General features: G+C 44.2%; 1 protein-coding gene across 6 annotated transcripts in view; it reads left to right on the top strand.

Moving 5' to 3' along the window:
* APBA2 (amyloid beta precursor protein binding family A member 2) overlaps nt 1–20674 on the top strand; it is a 645362-nt gene that overhangs the window by 378717 nt on the left and 245971 nt on the right. For 5 of the 6 annotated variants that reach the window (XM_063926236.1, XM_063926237.1, XM_063926233.1 and 2 more), the window contains one exon: nt 10400–10480. The exons of the other annotated variant lie outside the window; for it this stretch is intronic. In XM_063926236.1, the coding sequence (XP_063782306.1) occupies nt 10400–10480 (81 nt within the window). The remainder of the gene's footprint in view (nt 1–10399; nt 10481–20674) is intronic. 6 annotated transcript variants of the gene reach the window in all.

Below are 20674 nucleotides of genomic sequence, written 5' to 3'. Positions count from 1 at the left end.
ACTGTATGAAATCAATCTGTATTACCTGAAAAGGGCCGTCTGTTGGCGGGATATGGGATGGTTCTGTTAGTATTGACTTTCCAATATTCTTCCTCAAGCAGATAAGACATGTCATTGCTCTCTTACCCGCATAAGAAGAGAATCCTGGTGCACACCAGTAGGCTCTCACCAGCTTACACATACCCTCTTTGCCCAGATGAGTCAGACCGTGTGCCGCCTCAGCAAAGCTTGGAAGATATGCTCTGGGGGCTACTGGCTTACCCTGTCCATCTGTCCAGAGTCCTGAGGACTCCTGGCTATACCCCTTTGACCTCCAGACTGCCTTTTCCTGTGGAGAACACAAATTTTGCATTTCACTTAATTTTTGTGTATTGACGGTGTTGAATATCATCAGTGATGTGATATTTGTTTGTATGGGGGTGCTGGCTGCTGATTTAGCAGCTTCGTCTGCCCGGCTTTTACCAAGTGACACTGGGTCTTGACTGTAAGTGTGGGCTTTGCACTTGATAACAGCCACTCTGTCAGGTTCCTGTATCGCCGTTAGAAGCCTTTTTATGTGGGTTGCATGCGCTACAGGTGTGCCAGCTGCTGTCATGAAATTTCTGAGGCGCCATAGGGCCCCAAAATCATGCACTACTCCAAAGGCATACCTAGAATCTGTATATATATTGGCTGACTTACCCTTAGCCAGTTCACACGCTCTGGTTAGGGCGACCAGCTCAGCAACTTGTGCTGAGTGCGGTGGGCCCAGGGGCTCAGCTTCTATGATACCTCTGTCATCTACAACTGCGTATCCAGTACACAAGTCTCCCGAGTCCATCTGTCTGTGGCAACTACCGTCAGTGTAAAAAGTAAAATCTACGCCTTCCAGTGGATTGTCACTAATGTCGGGTCTTGCAGTGAAAGTTTGGAACAGATATTCCATACAATCATGTGTGTCAGTGTCTATACTAAATCCTCCTTCACCATCATTCTCATCCTCCACCCTTTGTGCCTGTCCAGGCACACCTGGCAAATAAGTTGCAGGATTTAGTGCGCTGCATCTTTTTATGGTGATGTTTACAGGGGCCATTAGTGCTAATTCCCACCTTGTAAACCGTGCTGATGAGACATGTCTGGTTTGGGCAGAGTTCAGTAAGGCTGACACTGCATGAGGTGTATGGATTGTCAGGTTGTGTCCTAACACTACGTCTTCGCTTTTACTCACTAGCAAAGCTATTGCTGCAACACTTCGCAAGCATGTGGGGAGAGACCGTGCTACGGTGTCCAACTGTGCACTGTAGTAAGCTACCGGCCTGCTGGCATCACCATGTCTCTGGGTTAGGACACCTGCTGCACACCCAGCACTTTCCGTACCGTACAATTCAAAGGGTTTCCCATAATCTGGCATGCCTAATGCAGGTGCCTGTGATAGACATTGCTTAAGTCTTTCAAATGCCAGTTCGGACTCATCTGTGTGAGAGATCCGATCTGGTTTGTTCGAGGAGACCATTTCCTGCAAAGGTAAAGCCAGTATGGAGAACCCTGGGATCCAGTTTCGGCAGTACCCACACATTCCAAGGAAAGTGCGGATCTGCTGCTGGGTTTGTGGCAGAGTCATGTCGCGAATCGCCTGTATTCTATCAGCGGTGAGGTGTCTAAGTCCTTGTGTCAAGCAATGTCCCAAATATTTTACCTTGGTCTGGCACAGCTGCAACTTATCCTTTGAAACCTTGTGTCCCATATTAGAAAGGTGAAACAGAAGCTGTTTCGTGTCTTTCAAGGACGACTCAAGTGAATCTGAACACAGCAGTAAGTCATCTACATACTGTATTAATATTGATTCGCTCCCAGGTTGAAAGGATTGTAAACAGTCATGCAAAGCCTGGGAGAAAATACTTGGGCTGTCAATGAAACCTTGGGGTAGGCAAGTCCAGGTGTACTGTACTCCCCTGTATGTGAATGCAAACAGGTATTGGCTGTCTGGGTGCAGAGGGACCGAAAAGAAAGCAGAACAGAGGTCAATGACAGTGAAAAATTTCGCAGTAGGGGGAATTTGCATGAGGATGACAGCTGGATTTGGCACTACGGGGAATTGGCTCTCAACTATCTTGTTTATCCCCCTTAGATCCTGCACTAGCCTGTAACCCCTCCCCCCACTCTTTTTCACAGGGAAGATGGGACTATTGGCAGTGCTTGACGTCCTAACTAGGATGCACTTTTGTAGCAAGCGCTCTGGGTACACTCCTAATTCCACCTCTGGCTTCAGAGGATACTGTGGGATTTTTGGAGCTATCCTACCATCTTTTACTTGCACTACTACAGGAGCTACATTCGCCATCAATCCAGTGTCTTGTCCATCTTTGGTCCAGAGGGATTCTGGTATTTGGGAGATCATTTCCTCTACCTTGGATGGACACCTGTCTATAACAGCAGAGTGTGACATTAACCTTTGTGGGGTGTCTAACATATCCTGCACTTCCTGAACGTGATTCTCGGGTATATCTAAGAAGACACCCTCAGGAGTACAATATATGACACACCTCATCTTACACAATAAATCTCTCCCAAGTAGATTAGTCGGAGCCGATGCAGCTAGCAAAAAGGAGTGCTTGGTTTGCAAAGGCCCTATCGTAATCTCCGCTGGTCTACTTAAAGGGTAGTGTTGCACTATTCCTGTTACCCCCATTGCTGAAATTGTTTTACCCGTGGTTTTCATACCTACCGTTGAATTTAACACTGACCTGACCGCCCCTGTATCTACAAGGAAAGGTAGTGATCTACCAGCTACATCAACTGTGACCTCGGGTTCATTTCCAAGGCTAGCAATCAACTTTACTGGCTGCAGACTACAGGTGTGGCCTAACCCCTATTGTATGTTGTGACCCTCCCGCAGCGCGCTGGCAGCTACAATATGTGAGGGGGGTAGTTGAGAATTTTCAGAGGTCTGCCAGTCCCTCCTAGGTGGGTACCTCCTTGTTTCCCCTGCATGTGGCTCATAACTCCTCCTATGCGATCCCTGATCCCTATTACGTGTATCATAATGTGGTTCATGTACTGGTCTAGGGGGTCGATATACCTTATGTGTGCCTTTATAATTACAGTTCCGTGCGTAATGTCCTTCCCTCTGGCAGTTATAACATTTTACTACATACGACTTACCATCAGGGGTCTGGGGTTTTGGCTGATGCGGCTTCGTTGTAAGGGCTATTATACTTACTGTCATCAGCTTATCCCCCTGTGATTACCTGTGCTTAATGATGTTCCGATCATGCTTGATAGCGGACTCTCTTAATGCAGCCACCGAGATACCTCTCCAGTTAGGTTGAGTGGTTTGTACCCTTGTTCTCAATGTTTCTTTTAACCCGTCCATTAATACTGACACAGCTACCTCTCTATGATGTATATTTTCCTTAATGTCCTCGACCCCAGTGTATCTAGCCATTTCCTGCAGTGCTCGATGGAAATATTCAGAAACAGTTTCACCTTCTTTTTGTCTTATGGAAAAGATTTTATTCCATTTGACAACAGTAGGGAAATATACTTCTAATTGTAGATTGATCTGTCGTACATTCTCCTGAGTGTATTCATCAGTGAGAGGTACTTCTACGTCCAATTTACAATCAGTAATGAATTTCGCAGGGTCAATATTGGAGGGTAAACATACCCGTAGCACTGTTCGCCAATCTTTGTTTGTGGGTTCGGTGGCGTTACCTAATTCTCTAATAAACCTCTGACATGCGGCTAGATCCTTTCTGGGATCGGGAAATTCAGACATAATTGTCGTTAATTCTGTCCGGGACCAAGGACAATGCATAGCAATGTTCCTGATGGGAGTGATTCCCTGAGCGTCAGTCTTCCCATTGGGGACTGCGATCACCCTGACAGGATTTAGTTCAATTACATCATTTTGTGTTGACTCTACAATCTGAGGTGCTATTGTCTCTGCATAATGTACGGTACCGTACTTACCTGTGGACACGACCTCACCTGTCCCTCCGCTAGGGGCCTTTGCTACTGCTCTTACTGGTTGGGCCGTGCCCACTTGGGTGTCTTGTATGGTGGCTGCTAGAGAGAGTGCCGATATCGTGCTGGGCTCATCTTCTTGCTCGCAGTCCTGAGGGAAGTTTAAAATGGGATACAACTTGCACGAGTTAGCATTAATACATTTATCAAGTACACTCTTATCATATATCAGTATGCCATTGTCTGTAGCCACTTTCTCCCCTGTAATATACGGTGGTGGTGGTGCGGTTGCCATCAGTTTCCTGCTAGGTTTGGAACCAGCTGCGTGAGCTAGTTCTCTCTGCATATCACCCTCTTGCTGCCATAAATGTAAACAGTTTGTGTGTCTGACTTTTTGTTTTCGGGATTTTATCAGACATATCCTTAACCTTAAATTCTGCAACACCTCTGGTTAAAAACTGCCTACCTTAGGGAATGGTTCCCTATCTTCCGCAGTCGTACGTTCCCATTCATTGCATAAAACCTCTGTGTGTGATCCATACTTCTCACACATTATGTACCTCGCCGACCCCTTGGGCCGCGGAATATCAACCTGAACCCTGGTTGATCGTCCCTTACTTGAGCAACTGGCCCCCATTTTTTCGCAGGTATTGCCTTCTCAGCTAATTCCTACAAAAAAACAAAATACTCAATATAAGGCAACGGTGAAAGTTCAACGAGTGCTCTCACCCACTCACGCCCACGTTGGCCAATACTACCATACACTGTTGATAGCGCAGGCAATGTACCCAACCTAGGGCCCCTGTGTAACCTCTATTCACTGAAAGTATCTGGGAGTGACTTACCCTTTCCAGTAAATATTGGTTGTTGGAGATTTCCTGAGTAACCGGCGAAACTCCCTTAAAACAAAAAAACTTTTTTTTTACACAAATCACGCTTGCGTATGCTACACCCAGTGCTTATGATCCCGCGATTTTACGCAAAGCTCGTAAAAAGGGTATCACGTTGCGCTAAGTATTGCACCCACGAATGCACGGTCCAATCGCACAGCGTATAGGTAACTGTTACTTATCCGCCGTACGACCAATGGAATCGTTTTTCAGGCTGCGAAACCTCAGCCGGAGCATATCTGAACGGGCCTATATGGGTTCTTTGCTAACCCCCTGGGCTGCGGTATCTAAACAAAAACCTTGCTGACCTTTGGTCTGCGGTACTCTAAACCTTCGCTGACCTTTGGTCTGCGATATCTACTACTTTGCTCCTTTGTACTTTAATCAATGTTAACGTGAGCAAGCCACTCTCACGCCACCAAGTGTCCACTCACCTGGCGTGGTCTCCTACGGGATCCCGAATTCCCTGGGTCCACAAAACCTTTATTGTTTGCACACTCACGCTCGTTCACTCATATACACTTTGGTTTTTCTGTACAGAAAATTAACTTTCATTCAGATAAAACAGCCTTAGTACCAGAGGTAATACAGTAAAAAAGGATTTATTTAAACTAAATCTTGGACACTGAGCAATTTGTGCTATTATCGCGTGGCTACCGTCTCGCGCCTAAAGTAAACAATGCTATTGTGTAATGTGTACTTAGCGGTCGTACCTTTACGCACGTTGCGTGAACACGCCACGTGCGTATGTCTTTACGTAGCGTACGCGGTCCCGTACGTTGTCCGAGACACGTGTACAAAGACCGTACGTCCGCAGTAGTACAAATCCCACACTTCTATAAATGTAAGCGATATTAACTATAATCGCTCACTTAACACCACACACAGTTTCTTCTGTATAAACCTTTACAACTAGGCCAGGCTGCGTGTGCGTCTTACACTTACTTCCTTAAATATTAACTCTATATTTTAACTAAACAGCAACAAATTTTTCAGTACAGGTCTAAATGAATCTAGTAATTGCTACTTATGGTAATAATGCGAGCAGATATGCAAAGTACAAAATACAGGTGTATGCGTGTGTTGTGTGCGCATTTGGCGCCAAACAGAAATTTACAGACTTTAAAAATAGCTTTGCGTTCTTACCTTACGGATCCCACCAGCATCCCTACAAACCATGCAGAGCAGACGCTTATCTTATCAGCAATTTGAAGTAGGGTTTACGAGTGTATCCACCAACCAGGAGAAGGCTTACGTGGATACCTGTCCGCCCTTTGCTGATAGATAAAGTCTGCTGTAACCTGCTAGGCTGTGGGTATCAGGAAAAACCGGACGATGCCCCCAATTGATAATGTCGATATTATCTTAAACCATAAAGCTATACCTCTAGATACACTTTTACCGTGGAGCTGCTATGGCCGCTAGACTGAATACACGCGCTACGCACTTTTTACGCTATTTGCGTACAGAGTCCCGTACGTGGTACGTACTTGGCGTACACACGCCGCGCTGAGTGTACAGAGTACGCACAGCGCGCGTGCACACTTTTAATAAACTTTAAACCTTATTCGTAATGTAATGCAATGTTATTCTTACACTCTAAACCATGTGCCGCAAAGCACTGTAATGATGTTATACTTTAAACCTTAAGTAGCGCTGACGGTATAAAGTACCCGCAGTGCGTACACCTTATCAATATACTCTTAAACCTCATACAGTAAAATACGCTTTAAATCCTTGCAGGAAAGTGAGGACACAAGACCGATATGTAGTGAACCACAGGGTTCTAAGGCCACAGTGGATTATTTAAAAAGGGATAACAGTAAAATTATACACTACAGGCTAACAAGAGAAATCTACAACAGAATAATGGCTACAGTCAATGTACATACGTGAGAATGTTCGCTTGCGCAACCTGGACCAGTCCTCCGCTTATCAGGTAGAAAGCGTTCAGAGTCTTCTGACCGGCCAGGCAGCAACAGGCTTTTTATATACAACTTCTATACACAATACAATGGTCACTGTAATCTCATTGTCCATTGGACACAGAGATGCATCTTTACATTACAGGAGAGGTCATAGGTTGATTTGAAAAGGTGGGCGATGTCTTTCTCAACTGCTCTTGGGGGTGGTATCCTCTGGATTCCCGCCGCATACATAATATACAGTAAATACAGTTTATATCTATATTCTACTTCTGCACATAACTATACGCTGGAACATGCGATCTTTCTCTAACCAACACCGGAATGTTACCCTTAAAATACCCTACAGCTGGATACTAGACATCACCTTCTAACCTTAGTCTGTCCCTTCCTATCATGCAAAGGCGAATCCCTTAGCCCTGGAATCATTTAAACTGTTGATACTTGCTGATGTGGTGCGGGGTGGCTAAGTGTAAAATGTGCACTATTTGGGTTAAATATGTAATGTTCTGATAACCCTCTATGCGCTCATAAACCCCGCCGTAAATACCCATACCACGCGCAGGAACGCGGGAGCGATCATACGCAAATTGCGGATATGTGTACGCACGGCGAAGTAAGTGCACGCGCAGCGGGCATGTGCATGGGGTTAGTACATGGTGTATGCATTACAATATTTTTCGACTTTGACAGAGCGAAATCGGAATGACCACCATAGTGCACAAGCCTTCTGCGTGTACATAAACAAGGAGCATGGGCACACGTCACGCAAAAAATTCACATTTACGCAGGGGGCATGCACATCACTTAACCAGCCGCTGTGCTGCCCCCAGCATCATGCACACAGCAGGTGGGAGTGGTCCCTCCCTACCTTTTCTCCAGCTCACAGGTGGTACAGTTTCCGAAAAACAGGACGGTTCCACCAAAACGTGATGGTTGGCAGGAAATGCATGCGTTCATACTCACGTACATATACACACACACACACACACACACACACACTATATATATATATACACACACACAGACACACACACACACACACACACACACACACACACACACACACACACACACACACATATATACAGTATATATATATATATAAACACATATAAGCATACATAAAGTCTCACACGTATACACACGTATATATACTGTTACACGCTGAGTTACACACTTATACACATACATTCACACAGACACATACATTCACATAGTCACACTTATACACATATATACATTTGTCACACACAGTCAGAAACATATACACCTACCACAATCAATCACACACTTATACCCATATTATACATATACTGTAGAGTGCTCCTCTCCTCCCTCTTACCTCACTATCACACACTGACTGGGTGGGCCGGGGGCACATGTCCGTAGCTGCTCCTACTGCCTTCTCTCCTCCCTCCTCTCGCATGCTGCCTGCAGTGAAACTGAAAGCAGTGCCGTGTAGCCCCGCCCCCCGGCTCGGATTCCACCCCTCTGCCCTCTCCCTCTGCTTTCTTTGGACTTTATGCAGCTTGCGGTGCACTTTGCACTGCAGCTGCACACTGAACTGTGGGGCCCAAAGCAGCAGGGGGGCCCAGGGTAATGTACCCCCTGTGACCCCCCCTTAATCCGGCTCTGCTTGCACTTGCCCAATCTCTGATGCAGAATGTGAATGGAAGATGATGATCTGTGGCCGGCTTGGGTTTGGGTGACCGGCGATTGGGAGACCGCCAGTCACCATACCAATGCTGGGATCCCGGCTGGGAGGGGGGGAAAGAGCGCAACGACGCCCCTTGCGGGCTGCACTCACCACAGATTGTATTCCCACTCTATGGGTGTCGTGGCACCCAGGAGTGGGAGTAGTCCCTGTTGGTCGGCATTCCGACCGGCAGGCTATTCAGCGTTCGAGATCCCGGCCTTGGTAATGTGACCGGAGGTTGGTCACATAACCGATTCCCCTGTGGCAGCTTCTATATTTGCATTATTACAGTGATGTTACATTACAAACTGTCTGCAACAATAAAGCTTGTTTTCCATTTAATCTTTTAAATGGGTAGGCGACATATGTTTTTATTGTTTTAACTTAAAGGATTCATTTTATCTTTGCATCCTGTACTAATTTCATTCACTAATTGCAGCTTTATTAGTTATTAATAGCACTCTCCAGCCATGTACTATATTGTGCATGAGTTGTTCTGCAATTTAAGCGTTTACGACTGTCAATATGAGGCCACACCTCCTGGCGGGAACTAGGCACATATAGTTTACCACAGGGGGTAAAGAAGATATGCTAACCTTGTCAGACTGGACACATCGGGGTAAATTTAATTTACTAAGATTGGAGTTCTATTTAAATTGGGATGTTGCCCATAGCAACCAATCATATTCCAGGTATTATTTTCTAGAAGGTGCTAGATAAATGAGAAGTAGAATATGATTGGTTGCTATGGGCAACATCCCATCTTAAATAGAACTCCTATTTTAGTAAATTTACCCCAATGTGCTTGTACATTCATTTTAGTAATCTGAGTAAAATGCACATTTTGTGAGGTGCATTTTGCCTTTGAGATTTAAGGCTCTTAAGGGGCCTATTTATTAACATTATCTTTACTAAAAGAAATGTGGAATGCATTATTTCAGTTTCACTCAAATGTATTAAAGGGCTTTTGGAGCAGTTTTCATGAAAACCTGCTCCAAACACTCTAATTCGCATTTTTTTAGTAATCAGATCGCATTCCCCTTACTTATAATAGGAAATGCAATCTGGGCAAATTTACCCCCCAAAAAATGTGAAAAAACCCCTGCAATGAGCCCTGTGCTAATTACACCAGCTTCTGCTGCCATAATCACAAGGACCATTGCAATATCCTTTCTTCTACATAGCTTTGTCAGCCCCCGGCAGAGAAAGCTGTGCAGTGACCCAGCTTTGGTGATCAGCTAAGTGTGTCCAATGGACATACTGTACAAGCTGATCACAGTTAAAAAAAAAAAAAAGTTAAAAAACAAAAACATACCAGTGTCAGGGGCTGAGGATCGGTACTCCGGTGAGGGTTGCTGGTAATCGGGTCCTCCTGTACGCTGCAGTGACCAGCGGTACAGTAAAGTGATGCTGCAGCTCACTTTCCAGCACTGGGGGTCACAGCAACACACAGGATCCGATACCCAGCAGCCGTCCAGGAGCACCGATCACTGGCTCCTGGGACTGGTAAGTATAATTACCGTTGGGGGAAGGTCTTGGCTTAGGGGGGTACCTGGCGGCGGCAGCAGTAGCAACGTCTGCGGCACACGTGTAGCAGGAACACGGGTATTTTTTGCAAAAAATATACTGATAATGCTGCAGACGGCATTTACAGGGAGTGAGCTTTCTCGCAAGCTCTGCCCCTGTATGCGATTATTGATACATCCATGCAATGTATACAAAAAACTCATTGCGAGTTTGGGCTATTTTTTTACATGACATCCGCATTTCAGATGGTGATAAATCGGCCCCTAAGAGACAGTTTCTGTTCATCTCAGCATAAGCTCCAAAATGTCTAAATTGTTTTAAAATATTGGTAATAATAATGTCTTTAAGGTTCTATTGACTTGACTGCCTTTCCCAGGTGTGTATAATGAAGGGTTTACATTTACTATGTCTAGGTGTGTAACAGTGTGGAACAGCCCAGGAAACAGCAGCGCTCTGACCTGAATGGACCAATTGATAACAACAATGTGGCAGAGGTAAGGGCTTTGATATTGTGTAACACAAAGCTTCACACACACACACACACACACACACACACACACACACACACACACACACACTGACTTTGCAAACCCATTTATGACCCTTTTCCACCTAAAACGCGGGTCGCAGCCAGGAGCCTGACACGGGTGCTACCCGGCTCCAACCCGAGTGAGCCCCCTTTGCTACTGCAGTCACCATCCCGGCATATTGCTGGGTTGTTGACGCTGCCGGTGACGTGGTGGGGGCGGCCCTGGGAGATCACATGTTCTCCCAGCGCCGCCCTTCCATACACTGAACGGGAGCCGGATCGCATCGACCCTGCTCCCATTTACACAGCTCAGCACACCGGGTTGAACCCTTTTTCAACCCTACAAGCTACCCGAGTTGGAATACTGGGTCACTCGACCCAGATTATTCCAACTCTGCCCTTTTACACCAGCCAGCAACACGGGTTATGCGCGTTCATGTGCAATAACCTGTGTTATATGCTGGTTAGTGTAAAAGGGGTATGACTGTAGAACAGGAAATGTCTCCATGTATACTCCTAGATCACCACTGTTAAGGACACAGCTAGTTTATTTATTTTTACTCCATAAATGAATGATGCCCTGAATCACAATGTGGATCAATTTTCGTTTCTGTGTCAAAAAGATTTTCTGCTTACCTGGCCTTGGGGAAATCCGGGGAGGTTCGTAAGGGAGAAATATGGTGCCATATATTGAGTCACTGTGGTCCCTCACCCTCATGATAAAAAAAGTTATGACAAAATCATGTCACCGCGCCCCACCCCCCCTTCACCCACTTCAGCAGAGAAGTGGTAATATGTGAAACAGTTGCCTACTTTCCCTGGACCCAGGCGAACTCCACTCAAATTTGTGAGCCACCCAGAAATTTCAGGAAAGTAAGTACATAAGTATGCACAAATGCTAATTTTCTCTGCAATCAATGTATGCCTTTCATCTTCACAACTATCTTGTTGATGTATCCACCGCAATGCCTTTTGATACATCCATCGCAATGCCTGTGATACATTATGCCACACACCATAATGCCTGTGACACATTATGCCACACACTATAATTCCAGTGATACATTATACCGCACACTGCATAGCTCGTTTTACAGTATGCCACTCACTGTAATGCCTGTGACACATTATGCCACACACTGCAATGCCCGTTATACATTATGCCACATACCACAATGCCTGTTATACATTAGGCCACACACTGCAATTCCCGTTATACATTATGCTGCACATCACAATGTCTGTGATACATTATGCCACACACTGCAATGGTCATTACACATTATGCCCCACAGTAAGGCTTCTAATTTATTTTAAATTACCTGCTCATTGCCAGGGGTTTCTTGCTGTGGTTCCATGCTCATTGCCAGGGGTTTCATGCTCTGGGTGTCATGCTCATTGCCGGGGTTTTCATGTTGTCAGTGTCATGCTCATTGCCTGGGGTGTGTAATTCTAGTTGCCAGAAGTTTTCATGCTCTGGCTGTCATGCTTTTTGCCAGGGGTGTGTAATGCCTGTTGCCAGGGGTTTTCATGCTGTTGGTATCATGTTCATTGCCAGGGGTGCGTAATGCTCATTGCCAGGGGGTTTCATGCTGTCAGTGTCATGCTCATTGCCAGGGGTTTTTCATGCTGTCAGTGTCATGCTCGTTGCCAGTGGTTTTTAATGCTGTCAGTGTCATGCTCGTTGTCAGGGGCGTAAGGCTGCCACGGTGCTGCCAGCACTATGCACTATGCGCTCCCGACACTTCCCGGCTCTACAAGACGCTAGAGGTCATGTATGACCTCTAGCATCTGTCTCCTCCATGGCAGTGGCCATTTTAGGAGGGACATTTAGCAGATTGGCTAGTCCGTATGGGAATTTGCATTTAAACAGTGGCGGCACCCCCGCAGCCCTGCGCTTCCAACCCTCCGCAGTCATGTCAATTTGATAGGACAGGGCTGCAAGTAAAGAAAAAGGCAAAACTTGTTTAATCAAAGAAGTGCAGATCACCCCATGGACTAAAAGCTATATAGAAGCCAGTCATGAGGGCAGGGGTGTTTCTAGAGAGGATGAGGCCCTTGTACAGGCTCTGTCTGGGCCCCTTCCTTTCTAGCTGGCAGCGCTGTATTTTGGGGCACAAGGGTCCCTAGCGCTGTCCCAGAGTCTACAGTACATGTGCAGATTGCTGGGAAAATGGCGCTGTGGCCATTTACCCAGTAATTTTCCTACTGCGCATGCACGAAACAGCAGGAAAATGGTGCCACGCCATAAGTCATCTAGGCTTAATTGGATTACTTTACAATAATTTGGATTTGCTCTGCAGTGGCAGAGGCATGGTGTCTAATAAGCCTCCGGTCTTCACTAGTAGTCTCCCAAAAGTATTGGGTTTCTATGCCCTTTGGTATGCCTCCAGAAGTGACGTCTGAGTGACTGGTTATGAAGGATTGGTTGACAAGCTGATACTGGTGCACTGGTAACAATGTCATCATTGTGAATGTCAATACTTGACATTATGACCTCTGGCCCATGTTGTCATTCTAAATGTTGACATATTGTACTTATATTTAATCAAATTTTATTTTAATGAAAGCGTGCTATAAAACCATAACATTTATCTTGCTTAAAAATAAAAAAAAAACCATGATGAGTACCACAACTTTCTGAAATAACTTCTGACTTGTCAGCAGACTCGGACATCGCTGTTTCTACCATTTGGCAGATACAGTTGCAAGAAAAAGTATGTGAACCCTTTGGGATTTCCTGGATTTGTGCATAAATTGGTCATAAAATGTGTTCTGATCTTCATCAAAGTCACAACAATAGACAAACACAGTCTACTGAAACTAATACCACACAAACAATTATATGTTCTCATGTTTTTATTGAACACACCATGTAAACATTCACAGTGCAGGGTGGAAAAAGTATGTGAACCCTTGGATTTAATTACTGGTTGACCCTCCTTTGGCAGCAATAACCTCAACCAAACGTTTCCTATAGCAGCATATCAGACCTGCACAACGGTCAGGGGGAATTTTGGACCATTCCGCTTTACAAAACCATTTCAGTTCAGCAATATTCTTGGGTTGTCTGGTGTGAATCGCTCTCTTGAGGTCATGCCACAGCATCTCAATCGGGTTGAGGTCAGGACTCTGACTGGGCCACTCCAGAAGGCATATTTTCTTCTGTTGAAGCCATTCTGTTGTTGATCTGCTTCTGTGCTTTGGGTCGTTGTCCTGTTGCATCACCCATCTTCTGTTGAGCTTCAATTGGTGGACAGGTGGCCTTAAGTTCTCCTGCAAAATGTCTTGATAAACTTGGGAATTCATTTTTCCATTGATGATAGCAATCTGTGCAGGCCCTGAGTCAGCAAAGCATCCCCAACTCATGATGCCCCCTCCACAATACTTCACAGTTGGTATGAGATTTTGATGTTGGTGCGCTGTGCCTTTTTTTCTCCACACATAGTGTTGTGTGTTCCTTCCAAACAACTCAACTTTGGTTTCATCTGTCCACAGAATATTTTGCCAGTAGTGCTGTGGAACATTCAGGTGCTCTTTTGCAAACTTCAAACATGCAGCAATGGTTTTTTTGGACAGCAGTGGCTTCCTCCATGGTATCCTCCCATGAACTCCATTCTTGTTCAGTGTTTTACGTATGGTAGATTCGTCAACAGAGATGTTAGCATGTGCAAGAGATTTCTGTAAGTCTTTAGCTGACACTCTAGGATTCTTCTTCACCTCATTGAGCATTCTGTGCTGTGCTCTTGCAGTCATCTTTACAGGATGCCCACTCCTAGGGTGAGTAGGAACAGTGCTGAACTTTCTTAATTTATAGACAATTTGTCTTACAGTGGACTGATGAACATCAACGCTTTTAGAGATACTTTTGTTATCCTTTCCAGCTTTATGCAAGTCAACAATTATTAATCGTAGTTCTTCTGAGAGCTCTTTTCTGTGAGGCATGGTTCACATCAGGCAATGCTTCTTGAGAATTGTAAACTCAAAACTGGTGTGTGTTTTGTAAAGAGCAGGGCAGCTTTAACCAGGTTAATCAGGTTGGCTGACTCCTGACTCAAATTAGCTCTTGCAGAAGTCATTAGCCTAGGGGTTCACATACTTTGTCCACCCTGCACTGTGAATGTTTACATGGTGTGTTCAATAAAAACATGAGAACATATAATTGTTTGTGTGGTATTAGTTTCAGTAGACTGTGTTTGTCTATTGTTGGGACTTAGATGAAGATCAGAACACATTTTATGATCAATTTATGCACAAATCCAGGAAATTCCAAAGGGTTCACAAACTTTTTCTTGCAACTGTATGTTGATAGTTTCTGACACTTGTTAGCAATATCTGTGACTATAGAAATGCTCACTGTACAGTACATATAGTATGGGAGGATTTTGCAGCATGGAGGAGCCGAGGGACTTGCTCACATGCTGCATGCTAATGGTAAATCTTATTACCATGCACATGAACTGTAGCTTTGACCCAGTTCCTCCACTAGTCTCTTCCTGACTAGCAGTTGACAACACAAGACAACAGAGAAGATGCAAATATAGAGAAAAATATGTACACGTTTCACCATTTGCTCCATATTTGCTATAGTAGTTAACTTAGGACATGTGGAAATGGCTGGTTCTGCATATTTAACAGCATAATTAAGTATTGCTACAATTTAAAAAGATATAATGCAGGATATATCAGAGATGCAAACTCTGCAATCCTAACATACAGTAGAGCAAAATTGAGATGCTTAGCATAATTTTTTGGCCAAAAATCTGGGCCCACCAACCTTGACCAGGTGACCTTATCTGGTGGGTCCCTAACACTAATGTTCAAGTCCAAGGCATAGGACCCCCCAAGTCAGCACAGACCAAACACCCCAGACATCATAGTAGTGAGAGGTTATAGTGTTAGTAAGTGTTACATAAGTAAGAAGCAGAAGTTATTCATTAGAAGTAATACATTAGTGAGAAGTAATAATTAGAATGTTAACAGGTGTAACATACAAATGTAGCCATCTACATTTACATCTACATTAAATGGCTGCATCTAGTCGTGGTTGCGACTAGGTTGCTGCAATGCGCGCATGCAACAATAAGCCTGGCTACATCTGTAGGGAGAAAATAATTAGATGCTAAAAAAGGTGCTAGATTAAGCATTAAAATGTGTAGCCTCAAAACAGCCAGACCACACCAATCCATGGGGCCCCAAGCTCATCCCTAAAACTGGCAAATTATATACATTTATTCAGGACTTACCATTATAGTGGCTTTTCCAATATGCAGTCTGTAAATGTCAGTGATCCATGCTAATTTAAAACACCCTTGGATAGGTAGGAGAGGTGCTAATCCAAGCATGAATACACATGTACACGGTATAGACTATATGAGGGGACCTTGGACTGCACACCCTAATTCCAAACATAATAAGAGGTACCACCATGCTGAGACTTGTAGTTCCACACAGAAAAAAGAATGCAGATGCACACTGTATAGTACTAAGCACTGCTAATCAGAATAATTATAATAAACCGTCCAATCTAAGATAGAGCAAAATGGAGGTGCTTTGCATAAATTGCGGCCACAAATCTGGGCCCACCAACTGAGACCAGGTTACATCATCTGGTGAGACCATAACATTAAGGTTCAAGTCCAGGGCACTGGACCACCCAAGTCAGCACAGGCCAACCACCCCAAGGCATCACACTAGTGAGAGGTGAAAGTATTAGTGTTACACAAGAAGAGTAAGCTATGTGTTAGGAGTGTTACATTACTAAGAAATTGTATACATTTATTCAGGACTTATCATTATAGACATGCAGAAAAAGCTGTTTCTGCATATGTAATAGCAGAATTAAGTATTGCTAAAATTTAACAAGATATGGGGCCTAATTCAGAGTTGATCGCAGCAGCAAATTTGTTAGCAGTTGGGCAAAACCATGCGCACTGCAGGGAGGGCTGATATAACATGTGCAGAGAGAGTTAGATTTGGGTGGGGTGTGTTCAAACTGAAATCTAAATTGCAGTGTAAAAATAAAGCAGCCAGAATTTACCCTGCACAGAAACAATATAACCCACCCAAATCTAACTCTCTCTGCAAATGTTATATCTGCCACACCTGCAGTGCACATGGTTTTGCCCAACTGCTAAAAAATGTTCTGCTGCGATCAACTCTGAATTACCCCCATAATACAGGATATCAGAGATGTCTCAAGCTTTCCTATCTCCCCTGTCACCAATACTTACATGAGCTGTCCTCAGTCCCCAAGCTCCAAAAAGCTTAACTTTTTTTAGGTTACCGTTACCATCATTAGCTAACGCCATTGTCAGATGGTGTTTACCTGCTAACCACAATGGAGCATCTGGAGAGGAATCTTGCAATTCCTGTTTGGTAGGCTGCATCTAATCATGATGCCCATTGCACTTTTTTAACACATCTTTCTAATTTCTAGGCTAGGCAGTTGTCCCTGACAAATGAAGCATGATTATTATTATTTTTTGTAAATATATACCCCTAAGTATGAGGTGCTTTACTTTTAGATACAAATGTCTCATAGTATATTAAATTTTACCTGCATGTACTGTATACTAGAATTTGGTAAAGAGGATGCCAATACTTTTATCTGCTCAAATGGTTACCTACAGTATATACCTTTCACCTTTGCATCCATTATCGTACCCCTTTTATTCACACCTCGAACTCCCTGATTTCAACTCCATTAACCTTTGCCATACCTGTCCTTTGCACTTGCCTTCATTTCCTACTCCACAGGCTAATTAATAGATAATGGTTATTTAAATGTTTTTGTTCTCCAATATATGCAGATTCTCTTTTCCAAACTCACTCATGGGAAGCTATATGAAAGTAATAAATAAAAGAAGAGTCCTTCATTTTATGAATTGATCTATTTATTTATTCAGCGGGTTACACAAGTACACAGTGTTCCTAGTCTGCAAGAAGTATTAAAGTGGCTGAAAAGTCATTATGTCTGTATTGGAGAGCAGTTAAGGTAAACTTATCACAAAGAAGACAAAACTAGTTGAGCAGCAACAATCTTACTTAAAGGCGGCAATCAAATAATCTCAAGGCTGACAGCAATATAAAGTAGTCTGAATAACTAGGAACAAGAAATAAGTGATAAAATGCTTACATACAATTTATTTTAAAATATAAAATCTGTAATTGCTGAAGGAAATGTAATCAATTTAAAGGTGTGGTTTTCAAAAAAGGTTTTAAATCCGCTTCTTTGAAATGATCACTCAGAAAGTAAAAAAAATGCTGATAATATAAGGTAATATAGTAGATTGAAGGTGGCGAAGGCAGAGGGGCATCCAAAGTTGCTGTGACGTAATTAAATTGTGGTCGCAGTCACTGGGCGGCACGGTCAGCATGCTGGATGGCCTTGCCCTTCGCTGGGTGACCCCAGAGCCGACCCTAAGCATAGGCAAACTAGGCAAATGCCTAGTGCATTTGGAATACCTAGGGACACAAGCAGATTCTGCTGATTAAAATGATATGCAGCATGCCTATATTTTGTGTGTGACTGTAGCTCTGTCTGCATATGAAATGCATTACTAATGTGCGTCAGGTGTACTACAGTACTTTGTGGTGTAACGTGTCTAATGTGAATAAAGAGCAATATGGTGTGGTGTAATGTGAAGTGGCACTACTGTGAGGAGTAATGTGGTACTACTGTGTGATGTAATGTGGTACTATTGCATGATATAATGTGAATAAAGTTGCAGTACTGTGTTGCATAATTTCAACTGGGGGTATTATTGTGTGGCCGGGCCCCTTCCCAGCAAGAACACGCACCGTTTGGGCTGCGCACTGACTGTGCACACTATTCCTATTTAAAATATAGGGGGTAGAACACCAAAATGAGAACTGCTATGGGTGAGGGGTAAGGGTACTGGGAATGGGGTACAGGGTCAGAGGTGGAACTAGCATCTATGCAAGGGGGCACCAGCCAAAATCTTGCCTAGGGCATCATATTGGTTAGGGCTGGCTCTGGGTGACCCCAGCATGCAATAGAAAGTATTGCAGATTCTGCTAAAAAGCAAACTCTGCAATCCAACCTGAATCAGGTCCATAGATAGGGATGTACTATAGGTGGTAAAACAGACCTGCTCATATGCATCAACCATGCTCCCTCCTGCCTCGGTCTAATATGTAAAAAGGCTCATGCTAAAGCACTGTCAAAGTCATGAACGAAGTGAAAACCTGCGCTGCTTACCAGCATAGTCAGTAAGGAACACCGCAAGTGCCACATATTTACATTGGGTTGAACTAACACACCTAAAATAACAAGAAACGACTTGGCATGGTTAGAAGGAGCAACCAGCTCACTAATGTGGGAGGCACTATGGAAGGACATTGCAAAACTCAGTTTAAAAAAAAACCTTTGTAATCAGAATAACTAGCGTGAGTGTAAAAAATGTGGTAAAAGCAAAATATAGACTGGACACCTATGATTGACAGGGGAAGGTACCAGCCTGGACCAACCCTTCAAAGCTCTTCACACCAGAAAGAGCAAGAAAAGTAAAAACAGAAAGCCGTGGCATCAAAACTCCAACCAATGCCACTAAGGTAGTGACAGCTGCAATAGGATCAGAAGAACTGGACAGATCCACAGCTGCCCGTACTGTGCATGCACTGGCATCAAGCAGTGGTATCACTACGGGGGTGCGGTCTGCACTGGGTTACATCATCTGGGGGGTGGCACCAGAATAACAGAGCTGTTCTGCTATGTTGATGTCACCCCCTCATATAGTGTCAGCGAACAGTGCGCACACTGTTTTCTTGTGCTGGGTCTCGAGAGGGAGGCTAGGGGCTGCCCAGCATGACAACAGCGCCGGGAGAGAGGCTTGGGGCTACCCAGAATGGGCTCAGATCATTACTCAATTGGGCATGGCTTTGCACAGAGAGGCCACTCCCAGTCATGCGAGAATGCACACCTTCACACACACACTCACTCACTACGATACTGCCGCACTGGGTGTCACCAAAGGTAGTGATGCCTCTTCGCCCAAGGTCCACTCAGGCCTTGCCACAGCTGCAGAGGCTGCAGCATGCCCAGGCCCTGATACTGACTCCAAGAGGCTGATAGTTGGAACAGATTGCCACACAGAGAGAGGGGAAAGATATAGTCAGAAAAAGATCACATAAAAAAGCAATATTAAGATGAGGCAGGTAAATCACAGAAGAGTAAAGAAAAAGTGGGAAGGAAATGGGGAAAAGAGAAAAGGCAAAGATAAGAGCAAACAGAGAAATAGAAATACAGAACTTTAGTAAACAGATATTTTAGTACAATACATATCTTCTCTAATTTTAGGGTTCTCTTTTCCAGTCACCGATACTACAGTTCCTAATAGGGATAAAAATAAATTAAAAAAACATTGTTTGTACACTGTTTGTGTATTAGGGTATGTAGTCCAGCCATAAGAAAAGCCTATTAAATTTGTGGCTTTGGGAAGATTAAGGTTTGTGTTGATCCCGGAGCAAATAAATTGCGGAGGCCCCTACCAATAAAATTAATTCCTAATGAACCTAGCAAGATGAGTTTGAAGCTGAGTATTTTAATACTTTAATACTGTTTTAGTACTGTACTATCGTACATCTCTCCAACAAACTCCTACCCCCTATTCTGTGCCCTCTGGAATGCCAGATCTGTTTGCAACAAACTGGCACCCACTCATGACCTTTTCATTTTCAACTCCCTGCATCTCCTGGCCATTACAGAAACCTGAACTACTCCCTATGATACCACTTCTCCTGCTGCTCTCTCTGCTGGGGGGCCTCACATTCTCACACACACCCCGACCCGGGGGTCGCCATGGGGGTGGTGTTGGGATCCTTTTACCCTCTAGCTGCACATACCAACTTATACCTCCAGAACCGTCCCTTACATTCTCTACATTTGAGGTCCATGCAATACGCCTCTACCAACCTACTAATCTTCGAGTTGCTGTCATTTACCGTCCACCTGGTATTTCCTCCAAATTCCTAGAGAACTTTGCTTCCTGGCTACCCCACTTCCACTCTTCTGACATTCCCTCCATTATCCTAGGTGATTTCAACATCCCTATCGATAACCCCACAAAATCACCTGCCTCTAAACTCCTTAACCTCACCTCTTCACCTGGTCTCTCCCAGTGGACCACCTCACCCT

Source organism: Pseudophryne corroboree, chromosome 6, assembly GCF_028390025.1.
Source record: "Pseudophryne corroboree isolate aPseCor3 chromosome 6, aPseCor3.hap2, whole genome shotgun sequence".
Taxonomy (NCBI): Eukaryota; Metazoa; Chordata; class Amphibia; order Anura; family Myobatrachidae; genus Pseudophryne; species Pseudophryne corroboree.
This window is presented reverse-complemented; position numbering and strand designations above follow the sequence as displayed.